The 26863-nt window shown below is 47.9% G+C and overlaps 1 protein-coding gene across 1 annotated transcript; it reads left to right on the forward strand.

The window, feature by feature from the left end:
• Nucleotides 1–656: 656 nt before the first annotated feature.
• Nucleotides 657–26863, forward strand: SDC1 (syndecan 1). Its single transcript, XM_030946343.1, has 5 exons — nucleotides 657–987; nucleotides 22101–22182; nucleotides 23221–23714; nucleotides 23893–24022; nucleotides 24546–26863. Exons 1-5 carry the CDS (start codon nucleotides 931–933, stop codon nucleotides 24710–24712), a joined length of 930 nt encoding a protein of 309 aa, XP_030802203.1. The 5' UTR covers nucleotides 657–930; the 3' UTR covers nucleotides 24713–26863.

A 26863-nucleotide genomic window follows, 5' to 3' on the forward strand; every position in this document is an offset into this window, starting at 1 on the left:
CGCTTCTTTCAAAGCGGCATTTTTTGCCGCAAACCTCTCACAGCATTTTACGCTGCCAGAAATCCCGTTCCGAGCAGCAGAAAAACGCGTGCACGAAGGCACGGGCAGAGGCTATGGGGCCGGCCCCGGGGACCCGCGGGCAGGAGGGAAGACACCTCACTACCCCAAACACGAATTTTTTGGGGGAGAAGCCCCCGCTGATGGTGACCGGCAGCTAGGAAGGTTGCCCTGGGTGTGGGGCCACCGGGGAGCGCTCCCGCCCCTCTCTCCGGAGCGGCGCCGGGGGGAGACAGCCGAGCGCCCCCGGGCTTTTCCCACAGTGAAACGGGAAGGGAGGTCTTGTAACAGTATCGTTATTATTATTATTATTATTTTGAATTATTATTTTTAGCGAGAGGGAAGGAAGCTCGGCGGGAGCAATGCCTCTGCCAGAGAGGAAATCTGGGAATGCAGTGGAAGGGAAGCGGCGGCTGCCGGGGGACCGGCCGGGGAGCGGGGCAGAGCGGCCGGGGAGGGGGCACCGGCGCAGGTAGCGCGGCAGGAAGCGGGGGCGGGCGGTGGGGCAGGGCGTGCCGGCCGGGCTGGGCTGGGCTGGGCTGGAGAGCCGGGCTGAGCCGAGCCGAGGGGAGGGGAGCGGAGGCGGGGCCGGCCGGGGGGTGGCCGTAAGGTGAAGGTTGTTGCAGTGGTTCATTAAAAGACAGAGTTCAACTCCTCGGCATCGCAGAGCGCTGCTGGGAGTCTCGTTCGGCTGCGTGCGAAGGGGGAAAAGGAGGGAAACAGAACAAAACAAACAAACAAAAAGAAACCAGAAAAGGGAGCAAACCCGCAGCTACTTAAAACAATTCTAAGGGGAGCGGAGCAAGAGCGGCGTTGGAGACGGCGGGAAGCAGGGGCAGTCTGCGCGCTCCCGAGGCCCGGCGAGGAGGAAGGATGATCAACGTGGTGGCCGTGTGGCTGGTGGCCCTTTGCTTCCAGGCTGCTGTCCCGGTGAGCCGAGCGGAGCGGGGCGGGCGCGGCGCACGTGGGGCGACGGGGCCCGGGTGCGGAGCGGGGCCGGGTGCGGAGCCGGGGCGGCGGGGCAGGATGGGCCGGGCCGGGCTGGGGGGACCGCCCGGCTCCCCGCTTCGACGGGCTCCCGCAGGGGATCGCAGCGGTGCCCAGCCGTGCCGGGGCGGAGGGCTGCGGTGGCCTTTGTGCTGGCGGCGGGCCCCAGCCCGGCTGCCCCGGCAGCCTTAATTCAAACCAGACCCGCCGCGGCGGCTCCCGACCTGCCGGCGGCTCCGCCCCGGGGCGCCGCGGGGCGGGCGGGCGGCGCTGCCCGCACCCCCCGGCCGCGGGACCCCTCGGTGCGCCCCGGAGGGCCGAGGTTGGGGGGAAGGGGGGGGCGGGTTCGGATGCTGCCGCCACCCCTCCGGCGTGTCGCGCCCCGGCGGCGGTGAGCGGCGGGTCCGGGGCAGCGCTGACTTGTGGCCCTTTGTGGTTCGGCTGTGGCCAAGTCACGGGTGGCTCCTGAAGCTGCGGCGCTCCTGCCGTGCACCGGCACAGCCCCAGGGAGCGCGGGTCAGTGGCTCCCCGCCGCCTTTGTGCCCGAGAGCCCCGGCCCAGGGCAGGGTACGCCCGGACTGTGCTTTCTGCCGCTGAAACAAAGGTCCCGGTGCCGGCGCTCCCAGGAGCGTGGTGACCCCGCGGTAGCGAGGCCCGTCCCGGCTGCCGTGTCCCGGGGAGCAGCTCTCGGGGCTGCCCGAGCCGCGGGGCGCGCTGGTCCCGCAGCAGCAGCAGCCGCCAGGTGTCATCCGCGGACAGGGGATGGCTCTGCTCCTGCTCCCGCCCCGCCTGCGAGAGCCTTTCCGCGGAAACCCGGCCCCGCAGCCCCGTGAAGTGCTGTGCTCGCCGCTTCAGGTCTGTGCTCGCAGCCTGGGCGGCGTCGAGCCCCGTGTGCGGTCGGAGGGTGCGGGGCAGGAGATCTTGTGGCCGTGCCTCGAGGGCCACAAAGCCCCAGTCCCGTCCCTTTCTTCTGAGATGTGGAACACGCTTCTTTGCTTCCCATGTGGTCCCCCACCAGACCCGAGTGTGCACCGGTTGTGGAGTCTTTCCCTTTGGACGAGTTAGGAGGAAAAGGTGGAGCATGAGGTAGTTTGAGCAGCCAGGGCCATCAAAGTAAAACTAGTGGGGTTTTTTCTTTCTGAAATGATTGATTTAAAACTTGCTTAGGGGTAAACTGCAGCACCAGTCAGATAAGGAGTGGCAGAACAAAGTGCACAGTGGGATCTGAGCTGCTCAAAATACCTCTGGTTTTGCTGTACCATTCTCTCTGTGAACTTTGCCTATAGTTCTGAGCGTGGACCCTCCTGGCCCACATGGCAGTGAGTCGTTATGAGATGGCTAAAAATTACAAACATGTGAGTGTAGGCAGCACTGTTCCATGGAAGGAGGGCTCTGCTCTCAACTTCTGAGTAAGCTTCTGCTTAATGAAGTGGGGAAACTGCAGTTAATTTGCAGCCGCTGTACTCTATTTGGATAAAATTCCCCTGTGATAAATATTCCTTACTAGAAATAAGAAGGACATGAAGTAAATGCTTGTCTGGAGTTCTCCTGTGCCTGTGAGATGCTCAGGCCTGGCTGGCCTTTCAAGGGGTTTCAAGGGTGAGCACACGGAGGAGCAGAGGTCCTGGGGCTCTCCAGGGTGACTCAGCACTGAGGCTGTTTCCCTTCTGGTGATCACATGGCTTTTTTCCCCATGTCAGAATGTCAGTGACAGGGACTAATCTGCCTTTCCCACCCATCTGGAATAATTATGATTTTGCATTGAGTGTCTGAAAACCTCTTGTGTTGAAGCAGAGTGGCTTTGCACAGTACTTTGAATCTGCCAGACTGCAGTGCCGTGGGCATTGCCATGGTAGTGTTGGGTTCTTGGTGGTCTCATTGTTGGGATGGATGCCCCTGCTGCTGGCACATGGCTTGGCCCTTGGCTCTTGCTGTGTAACTTGGCTCATCTATGCATGTTGTCATTGGAATAATAAACAGGAGCAAGAAACTGGCCAAACAATAGTTGTTTTCTTCCTGAGTACTCTTACCTGCAGGAATAACTGGGGAGGTTCCTGGTCTCCTTCAAGGTGACACTTTATTGCTTGAAACACTCTTTATGAGAGTAATTGCCCTCTGTTATTATGATGGAGACATGGACTTCCTCGAAATGAGAAGGCTGATACATCTTACCCTTTTAAGAGTTTAACCTTGTTATTCTCTAAAATGGAAACTTTTACAAGGTATAACACTGCCCAGAAGCCAGCTGATCCTGCTGCAGGAGGGCAGTGGGCAATCCAACCCCTATGGCTAGAGGAGGAGGGTTCTGATTGTTTTGTCTGGTGTAGGTGTATGCTGGTGGTTGACAGAAGCTTACCAGAGCAGGCCAAACCTTTTTCCAAGGGTGATGTCATATCTGAACATAAACTAGTTAGAAGAAATTGGGTAGTCGAGCTTGCTTGTTAAACATGCAGGCAGTGGATAAGGAGGAAACACTTCTTTTCTGCAGTATGCACAGAACAGTGTCACAATATTCATCTAGCACTGTAAACAGAGCTTCTCCATCTGAACACTGACTTGCTGGTGGCCACCTCCCGGTGAAATGGTGACTGCTGTATCTGGTCAGCTCTGAGTAGAGCAGCAGCAAATGAGCTGGAGTGTGTATAGTGTAAGGGGGCTCTGGTACAGTTTTGTAGTCTTTGTTCCAGGTTTCTCTCAGTTTTAAGTGGTGAGAAGAGCTAACGTTTTAATGGCAGCACTCTGAAATTTCTGGAAACAAACAATCCTCTCTAACAACCTGAGACAAGTTACAGCAAGTGCAAGAAATCTGTAAGCCTTCTAAAATTAAGTTAGTGCACAAACCTGAAATGTAGGCTGCTGTTTTAGCAGCAAAATCGGTCCATTTTAAGTATGTGTTTTGCATTGCCTGTACTCAGATGTCTCCAGGCAGCCTGTATACCTGCACTCTGTCCTAACCTTGTTTGAAGTGATTCCTGTGTCCAAGAACCATACTAATACCCCTGAGAGGGACAGTCCACACTTGTTTCTGGCATCTGAGGAGCTGGGATTTTAGGCCCTCCTTACAGGGAGGAGGGAGCTTCTTAGGAGAGAGAAGATAGGGCCTTTTCCTGAGTAGGTGCTGCCAATTATAAAATTGCAGTGCTTCAGCATTGCAGCGTTAGTGTTTTCATCCTAATAGCTTTGAGATAACAAAGAGTAGAAGACGTCTAATACAGCCCTCCTTGACAGCTGAAGATTGATGGGCTTGCTATGTTCAAATGACACTAGTCCCTCAGGACAGCGTTCAGCTGATGCTGAAGCACCTAAATGTAGGTGTCTGTGTGTGCTGGGTGCTTAAGCCCTCATTAGAGTCAAGGCGATGTAATCAGTGGAGCCAAAGAGGGCGATTATCTGACCAGCCCCTGCACGTCTGCTCCAAGGCGAGTTGCTTTGTCAAGGCTTTATTGGCTAGATCTCAAGTTGCCTATAAGAGGAGCACAACACCTTTACTCTGGTGCCTTTATCTGAGAGCGATTTAGTTCAAAGTGATGACTTTTTATTTGTGGAAATAAATGGTAATTCTCTCCATAAACAAACAGACTGGACAGAACTAACAAAGCAGTGGGGAGCATCAGCTGCTGGCTAGAACAGCAGCTCCCTTCTGTTCCAGTGTAACTCTAGTTTTGCTCTGCTAAAGAATGTGGAAGAAATTAGGGATTATAGCTGGGTCCTATCTCAGCATTCTGAAGTGAGCAGAATATATATGAGCAGAAACATAAGTGGTTGTATTTGGGGGGGATGGTTGTGAGCCGTTGGGTAAGCATCAGAGTATTGTAATATTTAAAGACACTGTTTATTTGTGGATTAGATGAGAGGAGCTTTTGTTACTCTGTAGACTTAGATATAGGCAGTGAACCTACAGTGGGGAAGTTGTTTTGACAAAGAGTGCAAGGACTTCTGATGTTTCTTATAGGCTCATTTCTGAGTTGAGAAGATATTCTTAAATGCAGAAGACATGTGGTGCCTCCTTTGGAGTGCTGAGTGTCAGTTCTGCTAACAGGTCTCTGAGTTAGAGCTGAGTGTGCTTCACCTGAGCTGCTGCTCAGCTGGCTACTGGTGTACCACAGCCATGAGCCTTATCTGGCCTGGCTAGAAACTTGGGACAGTGCCCTTTCTACTGTGGAGCTGCACGTGGAAAAGTTACTGCTCTGTGAAGCCTCACCTCAAGGTGAGATAACATTTGGACCTCCTACAAGTAACTCTTGTGGGGCAACATCTGCTAATGTGGTGGTTTCCCAAGCTCTCTGTTTCTCAAGCAGCGCTTGGCTTCAGTCGGCGTTCTGGGTCTTGTGGAACCGGCACGGGTCCAATGGAGTCTGTTAGCTTGGGCTCCTTGCCATGCTCCACTGTAATGTTTGTATCTTGCTGCTGAGACCAGTCTCACCAGTGAGGCTTGCTCTGCTGGATGGGAACCAGTGTGTTAGTGGGATTTGGATGGAGTTGGCAATAGAACTTCCCATTGAGTCACTGGAGCTGCAGTAACAACTGAGTCATGGAGGTGTTGTAAGTCATGGCTTTCCCTGCTAGGCTTCTAGTTAGAAACTCCTTGGGGTATTTTCAGTTGAAGAACTCTTGCTGCTTCAGCTCTGTGTCTTGCTACTCTGCTCTCTGGCAGAACTATCTTCTCCATAGCCCATGTTTTTGCATCATGGTTCTCTTTAATGTCCACTCATTTTGTGTCTTGGTGTTCAGGCTTTTCTAATAACTGAAAGGTCTTCTGGATTGCTCTTGCAGAATGACTCCTGACTAAATCAAGGGTGCTGATATAACATAGGAAACTGCCTGCCAACCAGCTTAAACTACTCATGGGTATCCTGCCATGCATGAGGGCTCTGTGTTGTCATACTGTGCAGCTTTTCTACACTGCCTGTGCAGTAATGTCAATGTCTTGATTGCCAGTCATAGAAGCAAAGGCTGACAGTCTTGATTTTTGGCTGTGGGCAGTCCCAGGCACACATTCCTGTCAGGCAACCTTCTGCAGAGTACAGCCAGTTCACACAACAACTCCTCAGAGTGCATTGGCTCCATAACCTGAGCACACACAAACCATAGCTGGAGACTGGGGCTTGCTCTTTGTCTGCCTCTGCCATGTGATGAGGAGCTTGTTGCCTCTTTTAAATGTAAGGAAACTTGAACTCTGTTCCAGTTGGAAGGGGAGTGTGCTGAATGCTTTCTGGGCGGCACTGCAGACCGTGATTGTCCTGTGCTGTACACAGGAAAGCTCTTGCTAATTAGTTCCTAATGCTGGTGGCTGTACACATCCTGGTCAGAGGCAGGCAGCAGCTCCAGTCCAGCCCTTTGCTCATATAGGGATTACTGGAGGAACAGGCTGTAGATTGAAGCCAGAGGTGGGCAGGGGTGAGTGGAGCCAGTCTGCTTTCTAGAGAGCAAGTGGTGATTAATGTAACGAGTTCCAGATGAGAGCTCTTGTGAAGCTCCATGTCATAGCAGTGGTGCTCCTGTGGCTGTGCTGATAGGAAGCCTTCCTTTGTATATGCTCTGGGGATCAGAGCTGGCAGCTACAGTACTGTAGGAAGAGACTACCTGGCTCTTTCCTGTCCTGGAACAGGATCCCATGTTGTCTTTTCCTATGCTTTGAGACCAGAAGAGAGAAGAAATACAAATATAGCTATACATTTATAGAGAGAGACATCTGTGCCTGTCACATGCTACTTGTTATCCAGCTGACAGCAGAGTTTGGAGGCTGTGTGCCCTGTCCCTAGCATGGTGATCTGGGAGATCTGATACCTATGCTCTGCACAACCACAGGAGCTCAGAGCAGCCTGTTGATCTACCAAAACATCAGTCTCTGCTAAAAGCATCTGCAGAGGAGAGAACTTGTTATCCCATTGACCAGCTAATAGGGATCTTCTTTAGGGACAGAGTCCAGGCCTTCTTCAGTCAGGAAGCTGATGGGTAAAGCCGAAAGTAGAGGAACGACAAAGCTTGCCTGAATTCGTATCTAACACAGATGCTAATATGTGTGATATTCTTCACTCACTTGCTGTGCTCTTGTTGCTTATGAAACTATGACAGAGAGTCTCACACCAGCAGATCTCATGGCCAAATGAGATTTGTCCACCTCACTGGCTCTAGCAGCATGTGAGTGGCACCTCCATGCAGTGGAAAGTGGTGGTGAGGCTTGCATCGAAACTTGCCCAACAGCCTGCAGCTAGACAGCTTTGACTTCTAAATCTCTTTCTGTCCTAACGGAGGAATCATCTAGATCGTGACTACTTTCCCATCAGTGAACAAAGCACGGAACAAAAGAGGCTGACTCTGGCATGTCTGGGCAGTGGCAAGGAGTGCTGTGCTATCGTGCTCTCACATCGACTGACTCATGGCCTGCAGAAGAAAGCTGCTGGCTTAATCCTGCAGCAGCACCGGCTCCCTCTGAAGTGTGTTTAACCTGCAAAAAGTTCCCCAGTCTGCATCTGTAGTTGCACTGAGCTGTGAAACACTGGTGAGCTTCTTTCTACACAAGCTGGAATATGCGATTATGCATAATTAGAAGTTATTACTCTGGTAGCTCAAGAGTGTTAAATGCTCAGTGTGCCTTCCCCCCAACACCCAGCATGCAGCCATAAGGGGTTAAAAAAATTCACCAAATGTTCCTACACTGGTGCTTGTAAGTAAATGTGGTGGGTTGACCCTGGCAAGGCACCAGGTGCCCACCGAAGCTTCTGTCACTGCCCTTCTCAGCTGGGCAGGGAGAGAAAATACAACAAAAGACTTGTGGGTCAAGATAAGGACAGGGAGAGATCCCTCACCAGTGACCATCACAGGCAAAATGGACTCAATTTGGGGAAATGAATTTAATTTATTACCAATCAGTTCAGAGTAGAATAACGAGAATTAAACCCAAACCTTAAAAACATTTTGTCCCCATTTGCCCCCTCCCTTTTTTGGCTTAACTTTAATCCAGATTCTCTAGCTTTTCCCCCCAGGAGTTCAGGGGGATGGGGAATGGGGGCTGTGGTTGGTTCATCACATATTGTCTCTGCTGCTCCTTCCTCCTCAGGGGGAGGACTCCTCACAGTCTTCCCCTGCTCCAGTGTGAGGTCCCTTGCAAAGGGTTTGTCTCCACAAACTTCTTCTCATGGGCTGCAGGTCTAAATCACTGCTCCAGTCTGGATCCCTTCCATGGAGTGCAGTCCTTCAGGAACAGGCTGCTCCAGCTTGGGTCCCCTACAGGGTGACAGGTCCTGCCAGCAAACTTGGTCTGCTGTGGGCTTCTCTCTCAATGGGGGCTACAGGTCCTGCCAGGAGCTTCTTCCATCATGGGCTTCCCATGGGGTCACAGCCTCCTTTGGGTGTCCCCTTGCTATGTTGTAGGATCCTCCATGGGCTGCAGGTGGATCTCTGCTCCACTGTGGACCTTCATGGGCTTCAGGGGCACAGCTGCACCAGGGGCTGCAGAGAATTCTATGCTCTGGGGCCTGGAGCTCCTCCTGTCCCTCCTCCTTCACTGACTTTGGGGTCTGCAGGGTTGCTACTCTCGCATATTCTCACTCCTCTATTCTCTGGCTACAATTACTCCTGTGCAATAACTTTTTCCCCTTCTTGACTGTGTTATCCCAGAGGCACTGCTGCTGTCACTGATGGTCTCAGCCTTGGCCAGCAGTGGGTCTGTCCTGGCTGGCTGGCACTGGCTCTGTCAGGCACAGGGGAAGTTTTGTCATGTTAGAGAATCCACTCCTGTAGTTCCCCTGCTACCAAAATCCTACCATGCAAACCCAGTACAGTCAAGCACGTTTGACACAAGGTGTCTTGTGACCAACTTAAACACTAGAGCCACAGTTGTGTAGGAAATCTAATTGTCTCGCCTATTCTGTAATGCACCCCCCTCAGCAGACTGTCTGCTGAGAACCTTCCTGTGCTTATTTGGGGGCATACTGCTTGGCAAGGCTCAAAACTATGCCATAAATCATTCTAATAATATGATGGTATTGGTGGTGTTCTGGTGCCTGGGGATGTTCTCTGATATTATTTAATTTACTAGTATGATGTAGCCAGTGGGTCTCTGGCTGCAGGCCCAGAATATTATGAAGTTGAGAAAACTGCAGTATCCAGTAAAAGAAAGTGAAAGTTCACAATAGAGGATCACAACTCTTCTCTTGAAAACTGAACTTGTTTCGGATAATTCAGAGAGCTGAGCAAGTACAGTTGTGTGAGAAGTCCTGTGTAATCCATCAGCTGAGGATTGCAAGGTGAATACTGCATGCCTGGGACAGCATTCAGTGTTGTTGTGATCGTGCTGGTTCGTGCCAGTGGTTCAGGCTGTGCTTTTAGACTTGGCCCATAACATGGTCCTTCAGCATTTTGTGCTCTGCTTTATTCAGAGGGATAATGTGCTGGCTCGAGTTGGTAGTCACGGAGTAGACCCTGACATTTATTAGTATATATGAAATATCTTCAACTTAGTGATGTTTGAACAGTGTCTTACAAGTTTGATCTGTTGTTATGTCACATCTTGGCTATACTGATGGCACCTCTTGACAGAAACTGGTCTGAACTAGGGGACATGCTGTGCTAGGAGTAACTTGGTAGTAAAGCATTCACCTTGCCTTGAAATTTTAGCACTGTTTTATTGACTTGTCGTGGTGCCTGTCAATCTGTCAGCAGTGGCATTAGTGGTCTAATGGAACAGAAGTGGCTCTTGTCTCTTCACAGTATAGGTGTGTAAAACACAGGGATGTCCAAATCACAGCTTGGAATCTTACAGTTGCCCTTATGAGGCAGGAGAGCATCCCAAGTGCACAAGCATGGTAGCATCTCCCATTAAACTCTAACCTCCCACCTGATTTGGTGGCTGCTCTGAAAGAAGGCCATGGGGAAGACAAGTGAACAAGCTGTACACCCAAAAATGACAGCAGGAGATGAGGCTTGGATAATAGCTGAGATCAAAAGGAAGCTCTGATTTATCTCACCTTGTAACAGTCCCTCATTCAGGGCTCTGCTGTACAGATGTGGTGTGAAACAGTGTAACTGGGTGACTGGGTCAGAGTCAGTTTAATCCAGTAGGTGTTTGGTCAAGAAATGCCTAATGTCCATTAATTAGATGAGTGGAACAGTAGGTGACTGGAGCACCATTGCAGCAGCAGGGTTTTTTAAGACTCCTTCTGGTGGGAGGATTTCATTTGGTGCTTCATCCCTGGAATGATACTTCAACACCCTCATGACTCAGCATGGAAGTATACCAGTCAGCTCTTATAATCTCACTGAGGTGTTGCATAATTTAACTGTGAATGGGGCAACTGCTGTCAGAACTTTGTAGCATGTGCAGGATTAGCAGTGCTTTTGTAAACCTGAGCACAGAGACCATTAGTGTCCTAGGAGGGAGTGCTGTGAGCTTGGTCTCTGCCATTTCATGTGGGTACATCCCTGGCTGTGTGCTCCAGTGCTTGTGAGCATGAATGTTTCTCAGAGGGAATCCATGCAGTCTGAACTGTGTTCCACCTTAGAATAACTCAGTGGAATGTGGCCCAGCCTGTGCCCAAAGACCATCTGAGCTGCTGCTGCTTATTCCAAGGAGACCAGTAGCACCCACAACACTTGCATAGTGCTTTTCTTCAGGAGCTGCTATGACTGTTGTGGAAGGAGGGGGTAAAGAAGACTCTTGGGATAGGGGAACAGGGTATTCCTGACCTGAGATATGCCTCCTGCTTCAGGTGGAGATGTTTCAGTCCTTGTGAATGGCTTAGTCATGGCAGTGTAACTGCATCTGTTACAGGGATGACTTCTGCATTCTAAACTACCTTGGCTTAGTCAACACTGAGATCCTGTGGATAAGACAATGTGATAGCATGCCTCATAATGTAGGGAGAGACTTGATTTCATCAGATCTAAGCTGGCAATGGTGAGCCATAGAAACAAACATAAAAAGAACACCAAGAATCATAGAATATACTGAGTTGGAGCTCCACAAGGATCATTGAATCCACTGTGTGCTAGTGTAGGACCTGCCAAGATGCAGGAACTGCCTTGCATTGGGTCAAACCCAAAATGTAAAGCTGCCTGCATGGTCTGTGTGAGTCCAGCCACTGGCTGTCGATTGGGACTCATGAGTTCATTCCTAGCAGACTGGTCCTGGCTGCTGTGAGCCCTGCTGAGCAACAACAGAGTCACTTAGAACTGGTTGGAGCTTAGCTGTGACCAAATCAGAAGAGTGCTGTAGAATGCCAACTCTTGGCTCATTTTGCTGCCCAAGTTTCGCTTCTGTAGCTCACTTGCAAATAGTCAAGGTTTTCTTGGTACCAGACCAACAAGCAACAGCACCAAGCAATCAGGTTTTGGGATGTCCCTGGTCCTGCCACTGGTGTACACATGTGAGAGAGAGATTGCATTGGTGCCTGTTCAAGCCAGGCAGCTCCTTCTGGGTGCTTCCAGTCCCCTGATCCATCAGCTCTTCAGTGGGGGTTGTGGTTGAAAGGGCTGGTGGTGATGCTGCATCTGAGAAGTTGAGTGTTACATTTATAGTGAAATGCAGCATTCCAAGGGAACACAAGTCTGGGATGCATGTATGGAAAATACAGATTGTTAGCTGTCCTGGCTTAGGTCCTGTCACCCCAGAACATGAGCAAAAACTAGTTTCACAAGCCTTGGAGACTTCATTGTGCATCCCTCTGAAGAAAATGTGGAATTTTCACAAAAGCAGTCAAGGAGGCTTTGTCTTGGGTTGTTGAGGCTTGGGGTGTTGTCGTGATGTGAAGGAGCTGATGTAAGTTCTGTAAGTTAGACTGTGAGCAGATCAGCTGGGAAGATAAAGCAGAGTTTGATAGCAGCAGGCCTGGCAGCTGGCAGGTGTTTCTGTCACTGAGGTGTAAGCAAACAGAAGGTAACTTTTGTTGTCCTGTCCATATCCGGTTGCTGTAGAGTACATCCTCTTATAAAACATTATCTGGGCAGTTCCACTGTAACTCTCTGTAACTAATTGGAACACCTGGTCAGCTTTTTTGTTGTTGCAAGGCCAAGCATTTGTAAGTTTAAGTAGTCTTACTTAAGTTTACCAATGGCTTTAGCTGAGACCTTTGGTACTCCAGGGTTGCAAGTTCATCTTTCTGCTGAGGTTTAAACAACATCCTAGCTGCTAGGAGCCACAAGTCCTACCCTAAGTACAAGCTTTTTAGTTTGGTACACTAGGGATTTTTATCTGAAACTTGGATTTCACTAATTTAATATAGCACTGCAAGCAATTTGCTCAAATTAGAAACTTGTACATATCAGTAGTAGACTGAAAATATTTCTGTGATCCTTCAAGAACTCTTAGAGCTTGGTCTCCTGGCTCCTTGGCATATCTCACATTAGGTAATTGCTGGACTTCAGGGTGGAGAAGAAGAAAACTCTTGAAATAAGAACCTGAGTCTTTTCCTATCCTTGTGTCTGGACCAGGAAGGCTGTTGCATTTTCTCTTGTCTGACACTTGTTCCTGGCAGCATATTGGCTTCTCTTCCTCAGGTGAAGCAGAACAGTGTCTTTCCCCCTCAGAATACTGTGTAGCATAGTGATGAGGTGGGTTTTGACTTCTGGGACCACATCTGCTCAGGTCAGAGCACTTGTGCAGCCATAGCACTGTTTGTGGTAGTTTGTTGATCACATTAAAGCTGCCATGGAGCTCATTTGAAATGGCTAATAGTTCCACCAAGCAAGTTGCACAGCATTTCTCTCCAGGAAAAAGGCTTCCCTAGGCCAGAGGCACACGTGTTCTGGTGCTGCTGGGAGGCACCAGCGATGCACAGGGTGCCACCACCCCAATTAGAAGACCTGAGACGCCACAGACCCCATCTTGCTTTGCTATAGCCACACCTCTGATTTCTGAGCTGGGACTTCCTGAGCTGACTGGCTGAAGGTGACAAGAGCAAGCTGTGCTCCCGTGGGACCAAAATCCCTGAGCTGCCTCTGCCATGTCCTCACACTGGTGTGCTGCAGGCTTGTGCTCTGACCTGCAGCCACGGCCTGGCCAGGAGGAGCGTGAGGGGCCGGGCCCCTCATGCAGGGCCGAGCCCCCGGGTGCGGGGCCGGGTTCCTCCCGGGTGTTGGGCCGGGTCCCTCATGCAGGGCCGGGCCCCTCATGCAGGGCCAAGCCCCCGGGTGCGGGGCCGGGTCCCTCCCGGGTGCAGGGCTGAGCCCCCGGGTGTGGGGCTGGGTCCCTCATGCAGGGCTGAGCCCCTCAGTGTCCTGGCACATGGCCCACAGCCCCTCGCTGAGCATTTGGAGCTGACAGGGCTGCTGGGACAAGCCAGTCCCAAATGGAACAAATGGGGCCACTCACCACCTGCAGCTCTTGCCTCAGACACTGCCCCGGGCTCCATTCAGCAGCCTCAGGGCTGTAATGCCAGTGGTTGCTTTGCTAGGAGCTGGGTGGTTTCTGAGGTGTGTGGAGAAAGGAGCCTGGTTCCCCAGCCCACACTGCTGCCCAGGCGCAGCCAGGCAGTCTGAAGCCCACTGTTGCACTTGTCAGGAGCTCTGGTTCTGCAGCAAGTTTAGCTGCAAAGACACTTCTCAGTGCTGATCGCTGAGCAGGGTGAGTGCTGTCAAGAGATGGGGCAAGGAAAGGAATTTGCCTCCACCACAGGTCAGCTGGTTGGGAATAATTGGCAAAGAAGACATAAGGTCAGTGTGTTTATATGTGCTGGAGGCAGCACTGCAAAGTCCAGTCTCTTATTTAAAGTGGCCGTGGCTGCTGATGCCTTGTGTGAGGTGAATTGCTCTTTCTCACCTGAACTCCACAGCAGGGGCTGCATGTGTGCAGGAGGAAGAGGCAGCAGGTATTTAGATCCTGTCCCTTCTCATTTCTTCTGCTGGCAAGAGGGTTGCATTTATCTGTGCTGTAGTTACCAGTACGCCTGGGTAATGTGTGGGCTTGGGCTGCTGGAGTCCTCTGCTGGATAGGTTTCCATTTCATAAAGATTCTCTGCTTGCCAGCATGCTCCCCTCTTTAGCCGTTCTTTGTCAGGTTTCAGGGATGGGTGGCCCACCTCCAGCCTCTGCTGAAACCTAGCAATTCCTGGTCTGTTTCTTTTTAAACAAGCAGATGAAGTGGCTTTTGCTGTAAGAATGACTCTTCCTTGCTGGTTTTGCTACACTAGGAAGTAGGAAGTGCTGGTGACTTTCAGTCAGAGGGTTTTAAGACAAGCTAGGTTTGCCTAGTCTTGACTTAGGCAGCTCAGTGCTCGTCTCTCAAGCCAGCTTAAGTAGATTGAAATTAATTTCCCAGGATGGATGGCCTCAGTGAGCTGCACCTACTTTGCACAACCCTTTGAGCTTATACATTGGCTGTGGCTTTCTTTTGCTAGCTCAAGAAACAAATGCCTGAACTATCAAGTATGTTAAAGAGCTGCAGGGAAGGATCTTTAAAGAAAAGTGGTTTATAACATAAAACTGAACTGGCTGCTTCTCATGAGATTAGCTGCAGGGAAATGAGCTTTCTCATTAGACTGCATCTTCAAAGCACGGGCTGCCTTGAACGCGGGAGACAAAAGGGACCCCACTTTTGGCAATATTGTGACAGCCTGTCGCTGACATAGAGTTAAGCTGTGTGCCTGTTGTGTGCCACGTCTGTGCATGTGTTGGTCTGTGGTGAAATTCAGTCTTTGGCTTGGGCTGCATTGCTTGGCTGGAAGGAGCAGGTTGGTGTGGGTGAAAGCAGTGTGTAGTAACTTCCTTGTTTGATACACAGTCTAGGTGAAAAAGCAGGAGCACAGGCTGTAACTCACTTCTCTATTGCTGAGGGCCTGAGCAGGCATCTGGTGGAGCTGGCTGAGAGGGACTTGAGAGGCAGCTGAGCTCTTCTGCATCAGAGCTGGCATGGTGCTCTGTGCACTGCTGGCACAGAGGGCTCCCATGCACAGCTGCTGTGCTGTCCCTGCTGCCATGGGCACAGCCATGAGCTTCCCCTGCTGAGGAATCCATAGCCCTCTGGGACTCCAGCTACTCCAGCTTTGCCCAGCCCTCTCTGATGAAGGATGTTCAATGTACTCTTTGTCCAGGAATAAATGGCAAGTGCACTGGGCCTCCTGTAAAGTTCAGGTGTCCCAGGACTGCTCTGGTTTGAGCAAGACATCTGTGTAGCCTTTGCTACTGTGTATTCCTGCTCCCAGGAGGACTGGGAGAACTCAGAAGCACTGCTGTCAGACCTTGGAACACACATTATCCATGAGCAGACACTGCAGAACTCTCCCTACAGCCCCTGTCCCTGCTCATTTTTGTATGAACCTGTGTGGCCCTCTGCGTCAGGCTCTGATTTGCGTGTTGCCTGCAGTCTGGTGATGTGCATTTCCATAATGCATGGCAGGCTGGGGAATGAGTGTCAGCATCCCAGAGTGCAGGCTGTGAGCCTGTGTGAATGCTTAAGCAGCCCTGGCTGCCACACTGTGCCCTGTGCCAACACAAACACTTTTGCATTCATGCACTGAGTAGGATTGGGAAACTGGTCCTGCTGGAAAATTCTTTGCATGATATTTTATCCTCTTCTTACTTTTTTTTTTGTTTGGATTTGTTGGTTTGGTTTTTTTTTTTTTTGGGGGAAGGGGTGAGGTTTGGTTTTGCTTTTTGGTTTTTTTTGTTTGCTTTTTCTTTTTCCTTTTGTTTAGTTTAACAAGAGCAGTTCCCTGATCTGGTTCACCATGAAAGTGCACAAACAGACGTGCAGGGGATGGTCCAGGAAGCATGAAGTGACATGCTCTTGTGGGAGGTGGGAGTTAAAAGGGCCCTGCTGTACAGTGTGAAACTTAACCTGATGGCGACAGGCTGGTTCATTTTTGCTCTTGGCATGTTGATTACTGTGTTTCTGCCCTACTTAATTAAAAAAGTTGCCCTGTCACTCTAAGGAGAAAATGTAAAGCTGATTGGGCAATAGTGTGGAGCATTGGAAGCATTGGGACCCTGGCTGCTCTGCCTGTGGAAGAGCTGGATGCTCTTCCTTGGCCACTGCATCTTGTGCAGGGATCAGGGTGTGCTCCTACAGCTTGAAGAAAAGGAGGATCACAGCCTAGTGAACAGTGGGCAGTCTGCAGTCTGTTTTTTTTCTCCCCATAGTGGAATAGATCCCAAGAGCTCTCATCCTGTTTTGAGCAGCTGCTGGAAGGTGTTTTGCTGCCTTTGAGAGCTGAGTGCCAAGAGGAAACCACTGTGTGGTGATCAGGGAGTTCAAACACAACTCCCTCAAAGATAGTTCCTCTCTCAAGTCACCAGGCAAAAATAGGAGGCCAGTAAGAATGCAATTAACCAAGATTTTCCATATGTCTTTAGTCTAATAATGGTCTGATAGACAAGTAGTCAGATTAACTGGCTTGCTTACCTCTTTCTGCTAAAATGGTGCTTGCCTTGCTGAGCAAAAGAGCTCCCTTTGCTTTCCACTTGCTTCTCTTTGGAAGGAGCACCCTTTGAGCCATTCTCCAGCCTTGCTGCAGGTGTACAGATTGATGGATGGAAGGGTGGGGGTGCTGAAGCTTGTTGATACACATCAAAAGGTTGTTGAGGGCTCAGGGGAACACCACCATCTGAAACAGGGAGGGCACTAGGAAGTAAGAAGTGCTGGTGACTTGGTTTGTAGAATCATAGAAGGGTTTGGGTTGGAAGGGACCATAAAGTTCCAACACTCCCGTTGTCACAGCAGTCCTTGATTGGAACACTAGCCAGGGATAAAATACTGCTTAAATCTAGGCTGTCCAGCCTTTGAACTGTGTGTGGGATGGCTGGTAGCTGTCTTTGGCCTGCGCTGTCAGTCTGCATCTTTGGCTCCTCTAGGAAGAGAAATACTTCATTAACCTACGTGATCACCAAGGAGCACCAGGGTTTACCAAGGAGTACCAGGGTATTTTTTGAGCAGTGGAGTAGCAGGAGAAACAACTGCAAGAGAATTTAGGTGAGGTGGTGCCACACTGCTGCTGAGTTCTGGTGTAACAGGCTTGCATGCAAGCTTCAATCTTGACTTGCCATATAAAAGCATCAGCTCTCTTTCTGCTATTCCAGTATTTATGGCTGACTGTTAAAGAGAAGATCTGCATGGCCAGCTTAATTCCAGAGTCTGTATGTGTGTAAAAGAAGGGGGATAGGTGAGGATGCTGCTGGTGGGTTTTATATGATTGGATTGTTTTTGGTTGTTGGGTGGTTTTCTTTTTAAATTTTTTTCCACCTTAACCATTGAAGCTGTCTCCCGACCACGAACATCTGGGGTTGAGTGTCTGTGGGTAATTATCTGCTGAATATCAAGGTTTAACAAAGCTAAAGTTTCCTTCAGCAGGTGGTTTTGTCTTCCCCCCACACTAATACCAATATTATGTTGATGTTAGAAGCTCTTAGTGCTGCTCTTCCTCAGATAGGATTTCTGCTCTTCAGTGTATAGGAAAAGGTGAAAGACAAACCTTTCTGTTTGAGTTTATTTAAGAATTAATTGTTCAAATCCTTTTGAAAGTATTCTTCTAGATGCTCTATTGTAGCCAATTTACAGGGCAAATGTTTGTCTTGCTCTTGTGTATCTCTTAAACAAGAGCAAACTATTGGTTTTCCTTCCCATGCAGTTGCAATACTCTCACAGGATGGTTAGGGAGCTGTTTGAGGGGGGAGAGCTCATTACAGTTCATTCTTTTTCAGCTGAGTAAGAAGGATTTATTAGGGGAAATAAATGTGCAAATTTAACAGCTTTATTCAGATAATGGAGGATTTCAAGTGTTTTTGACACTGCAGATCACTAACTGGATTAAGAAGAGTTGGATACAAATCATCCTTAATCTAGTTAAGGGCTTGTAGCAGCTTGTGGCAAAGCCAGTGGTTTTGCTTACCTCAAAGAGCAATTTGAGAAAAGCTCTTTCCTTTTGCATGTATCAAATTAAATAAATGTGGTTCCCAGTTGGGGCAGGGTTAGATCAACTAATCAACTACAAATCTCCCCCTCATCATGAGAGAGTGCTTCAGATCTCTGCTGTAGCAGGAGGGAGCTCTGTAGCAGCTGATGGGATAAGCCCAGAAGGACCCATGCTTTGAGATTCTGACCAAGATGAAGACTGAAGAATAGTTAGAAATGATACTTTAAAAAAGAAGAAAGTCTGGACTATGTCAGCCTTCTGGATCCAATAATATTGCTAATGAGTTGTGAAAGCCTGGCCCATTGTTGATTAAATTGAAGATGCCACTAAGCAGCTTTCTGGTTGTCCCAGCAGAACTGAATAACTATTGTTCTGCAACAATGCAGCGCTCAGCAAGAGCAGAAGCTAACAGTCACCCAGGGTTTCCCCTAAACAGGCTGCTTTGATCCTTGTGGAAGAGGGTCTTCCACTGGTTAATGAGAACTGGTTAAAGCATATCAAAAATACAGTTAAAAAATTTACCCCTCACATGCAACTGAATTCAGTGACAGCAACTCAAAAGGACAGGACAAGTATTTCCAACCAGTTGTCTGAACTGCTAATAAAACCATACAAGCTTGTAAAACGGTAAAAAAGCAACATGTTGTAGGTGCTCGATAAGAATGTAAAGGTTTTTTGACTAGAGTACATGAGATACCATCCGAGATCCACTCTCTGAAAGGTAGACCAAGCTTGTTTTAAGCTGGAATTATTTTCAGCTCTTTTGTATGATAGCATAACCCAGTGTTCTGTGCCCCTAATCCTCTTGGCTAATCAAAACCTTTCCCATTGGTGTAAGTCAGCTTCAGTAAAAGGTCATTGAAAAACCTTGACCATGAGGTGTTTGTTCTTTGAACAGCACAGTCTGTCTTCCTGATGCAAACCCAAATTAGTTCAGTCCCTTCCAATGCTGTCCTGACTCAGTGTTTTCTAACCTTGCTGTGTCTGAAATCCTTCAGCAGCAGATCATCATAGAAGTATGGCCCTTCTGCAGTACTTGTGTTTTGTGGGGAGGTTACCATCTTTTATGCCCATTGAAGCTGTAATTTATGGAGCAAGAAATTTTATATATATATAGTCCTTATATAACCATACAGTTACATAAATTGGGCAAATGTTCCTTAATGCTCATGTGTCATGAAATTGGATGATGTCACGAAATTACAGCATTTTGTGGGTATTCTGACTGCTATCCACGTGTGCATAATCTTGTACTTCCCTTGAGTATTTGGGCCAAAGAAAGTCCCTCTCAGATCCCAAGCCTCAAGCTGCCTGGTTAAAGGGAGGTGCCACAATGCCCAGAGGAGCAGCTGGGACAAGGGGACAAGACCCTTGGGGACATGTAACTTCACTAAGTTCTCATATAAAACTGTGGAAAGCAGGCTTTGCTGATCCTGATTCATGTTTTCTATTATTCTTATGTGCAGCAGCCAGCCTCAGGGGTTGGTGGGTCGTATTTGGAGAATTGGTGCTGAGCAGCTGCTGGACAGCTCTGCCCTGGAACACCTTGGGTGTCCCTTGGTTTAGGCTGAGCTGCCCTGGGCTTCTCTCCTCTGAGGAGGACCTCGCTATCCCTACTCAGATACAGGAATCAAACTAGAACTCAAATGGGTACATAACAAAGGCTGTGGAGAAGCAGAGCTTGCAGCAGCCTGGGAAGAGGCTCAGAGCTCAGGTGTGTGGGGAGGTATTAAGGGTAGGATGGCTGGACACACTCCTTATGAGCAAAGGAAATGTGGCACAACTGAACAAGCCACACCTATTAAACCCCTAAAGGCGAAGGGGTCAATAGTCAAGATCAAGAGTTGCCATTTTATTTCTTGGCAGTCTGTGATCCTTTCAGGAGGATTGTTGAGGTCTGCAGGCAATCAGTCTGTCCAGGTGTTGTTGGAAATCTCTGTGAGCTACCCCTGAATATTCAGATTTGGGGGGAAGGCAGCCTTGATCCTAGCTGAAGGTGTATGGTGATACAATCTTTAGCTGTATTGGCAGTGCCTTACTTCAATAAAAAGCTGGAGAGTTTGCTTTCTAGCTGCTTCCAGGAAGTTTTCCCACTGGGAGGAGAATGCAACCCCCACCTTTAGCAGCACATTCCCCTTTTGCACTCAGCCAGGCTGAGTGAAAGAACAAAGGGTTGTGCTTGCCACTGCTGGTGTGAGAAGTGAGAGAGAAAAATGGTCTCCAACCCCCCATCAACAAAAACAGTGCCATTTCTAAGGCCTCACTTATCTTCTGAAGGTACTGGGAAGGGCACATGAGGGAACTGAGTTGGGCAGCCGGCAGTTCTTTCTTTATTCTTTATGCACCAACAGTTCAGACTCTTTAATATTTGAAGTGAAGTGAGATCAGCCCGTGTGAGTCACCACCCTTGGACACAAGAAGGAAAATACATGGGAAGTACTTATCTGACCTACTTTCTGTGGAAGGGTGCAAAAGCTCAGTGCAAACAAGCAGGGACAAATCTAAAAGTCAAAATTACCTCATGACTTGCCGTTAAGCAAGAGATCGAAGGGCAATTCACTCTAGAAATATGCTTGCAGAAGCTTAAGGAATAGTACTTTGGGGTTTATTTTCAGTAGGGAAGAAAAGAGCTAAAAAAATTTATGTCTGTATGAGGGGGTATTATTCCTAGTTTTTTGTTATTTTAAAAAAATCAAATAGCTACAATAATTGCCTTATTAAGATCTTGGTGCTGGATAGGCTGGTGGCAGTTTGGTTACTTGTCTTCAGAGAGGTAGAATCTAATGGGCTAGTTAACCACCTTGGAAACTAGTTCTGTGGAAATGTGGGGAATGGATAAAGTATTAAGGATGGAAGAGAAAACTGGATAAACCTGGTATCTTAAGAATAACAAGGAGATACGACCAATAAACACATCCATGGTGGGAAATAAAGTGACAACTACAGAGCTGGATTATTTTGACAGTACATACTGGTGCTGGCTAACTTCTCCCTGGGATGAGGATGAATGTTATATTCATTTGAAAGTGACACTGTGTTAATGCAAGCTAGAGAAATACAGTGGTGGCAAGAATATGTGTCCTTTTTTTACATAATAAAATGAGACTGCACTTCTTGGGATCATATCATAGGGATCTCACAGCTTGGATGAGTCAATGTGACATCTAAACTTGCAGATGGCAGTGCTGGAAAGGGGTGACAAAGGTGACTTGAGGATGGGATAGAAGTCAAAATTTGTGGAAATGGGGAATGTAGTTGGGTGTCAAAAAGATGAAATTTGGAAGAAGTGACTTAAAGGGTTTTGGTTTGAAATCTGAGAAGGGAAAATGACTGGTTAGGTAATGGTAGCCCTGCAGACATAAACCTGAGGCTCGTCATGAGCTGAGAGTCAGGCATGTTGTAGTGATAGGAGCAGTAAGTGTATACAGCACAGGCTAATGAGAAGCATGAAATAATCATTCTGTAATTGGTAAACTAGTAAACACTGAAAGAGTGTTGTCTTCTTTGGAGATCCTGAATAGCTTTGAGTGTTGAATGCTCTGACAAACAAGTGCCATAGAACAGGGGTTTGGCCTCTTGTTTCAGCAACTGAATTTCAGTGCTGGGTAGTGCACTCCTTGGAGTGTAAAAATGGAGAAAGTTCAGGGCTTATTCTCGAACAGTGAAGTCTGGCTTCTATCTCTGGACTTATTTTGAGTGCCCACACATAGTAAAAAGGGACTTGGATTCTCCTTCTAGCTAGCTCAGACCAAAGCTAGGTGCTTTGGTTTCAGATATGTGAACAGTATTTGAGTCATAAAGGGAAAGAAGACAAACTATTTTGCCTTCCCTTCTGCTCCTTAGAATTAATGCAGTGATTTGCAGATGGAGTGGTTGGTAGATAGGGAAGGCACAGTCAGCACCTGAAACAGGCTGGTAAGGACTGGGCATTGCCTGCTCCCAGGATGCCACACTGAATGGATTCCTTGCTTTCTTCTTTCCCAAAGCAACTGCAGCCTGGAAGCAGTGCAGAGAAAGGAGACAGCAAGACTGACCTTTCCAACACCAGAGCTACTCTTCTGGGGAGGGGAGCTGGAATGAGGGAAGAAGAAAAAAGGCAGTCTGAACAAAAAAATTTTGTGTGACCTTTAGGAACCCCTAGAAGACTCTGTGCAAGCAACCTGATCACTTCAATCTCATCACTGACACATCTTTTTGCTCTTCTCTTTAAAGCAAACTACAAATCTGAACCTACCCCCTGAAGACCTTGATTCATCTGGCGATGAGGAAGACGCGTTCTCAGGTTCGGGTGCAGGTGAGTTATTAGGACTTGTGCTGGTAGTGCTTGATCCTTCTAGGATGTGGCAATTGAGATCTCAGTAAGCACCCAAGGGAAGGGGAGTAGAGAGAGGAATCCACACACACATCTACGCCAGAATATGAGAGCTGGGAACAGAGAAGGAGCCTAATCTATTAATCTTGTATTCCTTGAGATTCTAACAGTTAGTAGAAAATGAGCTGTAGGAGACTTGAGAGGGAGCAGAAGCAGAGGTAGACTCCATGTGACTGCTAATGTGAGATGTGTGAAGAATGTTATGAAACTGGAGTGATTCTTCACTCATGGGGAAGAGAGATCATAACAAGGCCCTTTATGAGCAGGCAGGAGATAATGTTTGAAGGTGTATAAACCCCAGCCTACCAACATGTATCAAGTACAAACTTGATCTGTCATCAGATGTGCATGTTCCCATGGGCCATAGGTTTTTATAAGTGATAAGGGGGATTTAGGGTAGGGGGAAGAGTCTATAAAAATGATTGTTAAACTGCATGAGAGAGACCCTTGGTGTTCAGTACTGAAGTTGAGGGGATGCTAGGGAGAAAAGAGCGAGCTATTGAAAGCTGAAGCGTGCTATGCTTCTGCTTCCTTCCAGCCACAAGTTTGTATTTTAGATTGTATTCTGAAGAAATTAAGACCCTGAAATCTGTTCCGAATGCAGTTGAGACTGAAGGTGTGACTGCTCTGAATCAAATAAAAGTGTTTATGGAAAAAGACTCAGATATCTACCCTGAGGAACCAGTGTACTGAAAGCAGATTTCCCTTGTCAACCTCACCACAAACAGGCACTTTTGCCTTGGGGAGAAATGGATGACTAACAAAGTATTGCTGAATACCACGTTGGTCTGTCCCTTCCTTATTCCATTGAAAAGAATGAGGAATTACAAACTGAACTTTGGTTATTATAAAAATTGACTGTGAAGGTTAGGCATCCTCCTTAGACCAGTGTCCTGAAGAAACTATTAATAGGCCTCTAAACTGGCCAAGGATAATATTTTTTGTTTGTTTGTTTTGCAGGTCCCCTGACTGATCAGTCTCGCACCTGGAAAATCCCAGGAGAATCAACTAATTCCTCAATAGTGGCAGCACCAGTGGATTTCAGTGAACAGCCATTTCATGGGATTGAGAGCAGAACTGAAAAGGAAGCAATGTCTCCTCCTGCAACCAGTAATCCAGTGACAGAGAAACCAGTTGTAGCTGTGAAGGACGAAGCATCCATCCTGGGCTCACCTGATGGGAAACCAACAAGCCATGCAGTCACAACAACAGTGAGAAGTCCCACTGCTCACTTTCCTTCCGTGGTTCATGTGACTCCTTCAGAAGCCTCTGCTGTGGTCCATGAGCTTAAGCCTGAAATCCCCAGTTCTGGTGTGCCAGACACCAAGGACGTGCCCGAGCCCCACTCTACTGTCCATGGTGAGGGAGAGGTGGCTGCCACTCCTGCAGCCACAGCTCCGGGGGATGTCGCTCCTACACATGAGGAGGTTTCTGAAGTTGGCTCTGGAGACCCGGTGAGGACTAACAGTTCTGACACCCTTTGCAGGGAGATGTAGTCTTTAGTAGCATGTGCTAAGTTGGTTTGGTGGGAATGGGTGTTAATTAGTCAGAAACAGTGATTGGTTTAATGGGTTATGTTGGTGGACAGACATGATGAGAAACATGAATAACCTGCCCTGTATGTCCCAACAGGGAGACTTCATCTTGACTAAAGACGAGGAATTTCTCCCCACCCAGAACTCAGAAGTACTGGCTGACTCTGAGAGGAATGCCAAAGCAGCAGGAGCCTCAGGAATTATGGACAGAAAAGAAGTTCTTGGAGGTACCAAATATTTTGGATTTCTAGTTGGTAAAAGCAGATTCCTGGAGTCTCCCTGGAAGAAGCTGCAGTTATGCAAATACATCTCTGAGCAAGGATGCCAACCTTTTATGTTAGACCTCTGAAATGAGGATGATGATTCTGTGATGTCAAAACCCTAACAGGGGCAAATATTAGTCTGCTATTAGCAGCTAGCAGTGGCTACTTTATCTGCAGCTTTGTTTAAACCTCTTCCTTCACTCCTCTGAAAAGTTACAGTAAAATTTCTCTGTGGCTGCCTCCGTCAGATTACCAGGGTTGAACACCATAGCCTTGTGTGCTGTGCAGCATGGCCCAGTGGGAGATCCATGTCCCTAGGGCTAGCTGCTGTATTTGAGCAGATGCTTGGTTTGGGAGGGGACAGAAGGACACAGTAATTTAAGTCATTAAGCCAGGGATAGGTAGGGAGCAATCTGGAACTTAAAATCATAGTAGCACTATCTGGTATGGCATTTAGAGTAATCTGTGTCTTTTTCTCCCCTTCCAGGTGTTATTGCTGGAGGACTTGTAGGCTTGGTGTTTGCAGTGTTTCTAGTTGCATTTATGCTGTACAGAATGAAGAAAAAAGATGAAGGCAGCTATTCACTGGATGAACCAAAACAGTCTAATGGAGGATACCAAAAACCACACAAACAAGAGGAATTCTATGCATAAACACTGATCTTCAGGACACTTCTTATTCCATCTTTCTTGGACTCTTCTCTCCCTGCACGTGGACCTCCTAGTGTGCTTTGCATTAAACTTAAGCCATATGATCATTGGGTTATTTGCCCTTACCACTTTGCCATTGGAAATTTTTTAACTACAAAGTAGATCTGGATTCATTGAACATTCCCTGCTTTCTTGCACAACTTGGTTTTTTTGTTGCTTTTGTTTTGTTTTGTTTTTTTTTAACAGAATTGGAACTGCAAGTTCCTAAACTCACCTTGGTTTATCTAAAGACTGCTGGGACAGGCGGTGGGGAGAAGATAAGGGAGCACTGTATGTATAAAACTCTTGATATTTAGGGAAAGGGCTAGCAAGAATTACCAATTACCAGTGCTCACATTCTGTATAGCAGGGGTCCTTCCTATTTAACTCATAGATGTGTTTTGAGTGTAACAAGTGGCTGTGCTGGGCAGACATTTGGTACACTGCTATCCTCTAGCTTTTTGACAGCTGTATTTGGAGCACTTAATGCCTATGAAACATCAAGCTGAACTTGATCTCTGCCAAAAGGAGGTGTGAGGGGCAGGGTAAACAAATGACTGCCACATGGTTTAAAATAACTTATATTTTGGAAGCATTATCCCATACTCAGAACCAGCTCCTAAGCAGCTGGTACATACACTAGCAAAAAACAAACCCCAAGAGCCCCAAAACTAAGCGGAGAGCTAATTTTGCCATTAGTGTTGGGCTGTCCCACTACCCTCTCTCTCTCCCTCTCTCTCTCTCTCTCGGCTTAGGTAAGAAGTAGATTTTTCCAAGCAGTCTCATCTCAGACATTCCCTTTCCTAGGTGCTGAGTGGAGGTTGGCTATCCTGCTGTCTGATCTCACCCTGGGCAGTAGCAGGCGACCAGGGCCGCGTTGTAGCACCTCCGGTCACCGCGGCTGTCTCGGAACGCGCTCTGCCCTCTGTGCCACAGGGTGCCGTGGCACACAGGGCTGGGAGGTGGGATGCAGCACCTCATGGCTGCAGCTAAGGAGTAGAGCAGCATCTGAAATGAGCCTGGGGAAGGCTGAGTGTAGGTGGCCTTAAACAGATACAACAGTTGGTGTGCTTGACTCTCGCTACTCTGGAACGGCTCCTTGGAAGCTGTTCCTGCACTTTGGAGAGAAGCCACTCCAGGGATGTCAGTCTAGTAAGGGCAGAAAAGCACCCCCTGAGCACAGTCTGGATGCCTGAAGCTGTGTGTGGTCAGTGTGCTGTCAGATGTCAGGCACTGGGGCCTCACTGGGGGTCTGGAGTTCTCCAGAGCATCTCAAACCGCGCGAACACTAGTGTGGTGTTCTGTACAAGCCTTACTTCTGCTCTGCCTTTGGGTAGCTTCTTGCCACTTCAGTTCCTCGTCACTCAGTGCAGAAGGTATGGGGTGGGTGGAGGAGTGTTTACAACTGATGTAAATATTTGTACTGTCGAGCCAGAGGGAATGATCAGAGTACATTGGACAATATTGCAACAGTTGGTACAAATGTTGCACGCTAACAGACAAACTTAAAAACCTGTGTAATTTAAATGAAGTATAAAACGCTCCTGAGCTGCCATGCAGCTAAAATTGGTGCCTTCGCTGCAAACACAAGGAAAAAACCCCAAAATGTCTTGATTCCAAACTCTTCTTTATGCACATGGAGAACTTGTGCATATGTGTAGCTGGCTGATTTTTTAAGTAAAACTGCAACAACCATTATGGTTTTTTGTTAGTGTTATTCTGTTTTCAGTTGTTTGTTTTTTTTATTTTGGGTTTGTTTTTTTTTTTTTTACTGAATGAATTTTATAGGTTAATGCAATGACCAGATGGTGTTAATTTCAGCTGTAATTCTTTGCTTTGTATAGGAATGTAGAAATGTTTGATAGGTCTATCTATGAAAAGGTTCTTGTAAAGCACAGGAAGATAAAGTAGTAAAATTCAGTTGTACCTCACAACCTTGTTAGGGGGAAAGGAAAAAAACTGTATATTTTGGTAGTCTTAACTGACAGTTTGTGAAACAAACATGACATTCTGTGTTATTTAAGTGGTACAAATGAAATATGAGTTTTGACAGAAGATGCAACATTGGGTTATCTGTATGCCATGTAAAGGTATACTGCAATAAATGGCATTTTG

Source organism: Camarhynchus parvulus, chromosome 3, assembly GCF_901933205.1.
Source record: "Camarhynchus parvulus chromosome 3, STF_HiC, whole genome shotgun sequence".
NCBI classification, from domain to species: Eukaryota; Metazoa; Chordata; class Aves; order Passeriformes; family Thraupidae; genus Camarhynchus; species Camarhynchus parvulus.

Bases quoted from the DNA above. Each gene is read 5' to 3' on its own strand.
- SDC1 (XM_030946343.1), top strand. From the start codon at position 931: ATGATCAACGTGGTGGCCGTGTGGCTGGTGGCCCTTTGCTTCCAGGCT. The intron at 988-22,100 runs GTGAGCCGAGCG...TTCTCTTTAAAG, and splicing joins GCTTCCAGGCTGCTGTCCCG to CAAACTACAAATCTGAACCT. The intron at 24,023-24,545 runs GTACCAAATATT...CTCCCCTTCCAG, and splicing joins CAGAAAAGAAGTTCTTGGAG to GTGTTATTGCTGGAGGACTT.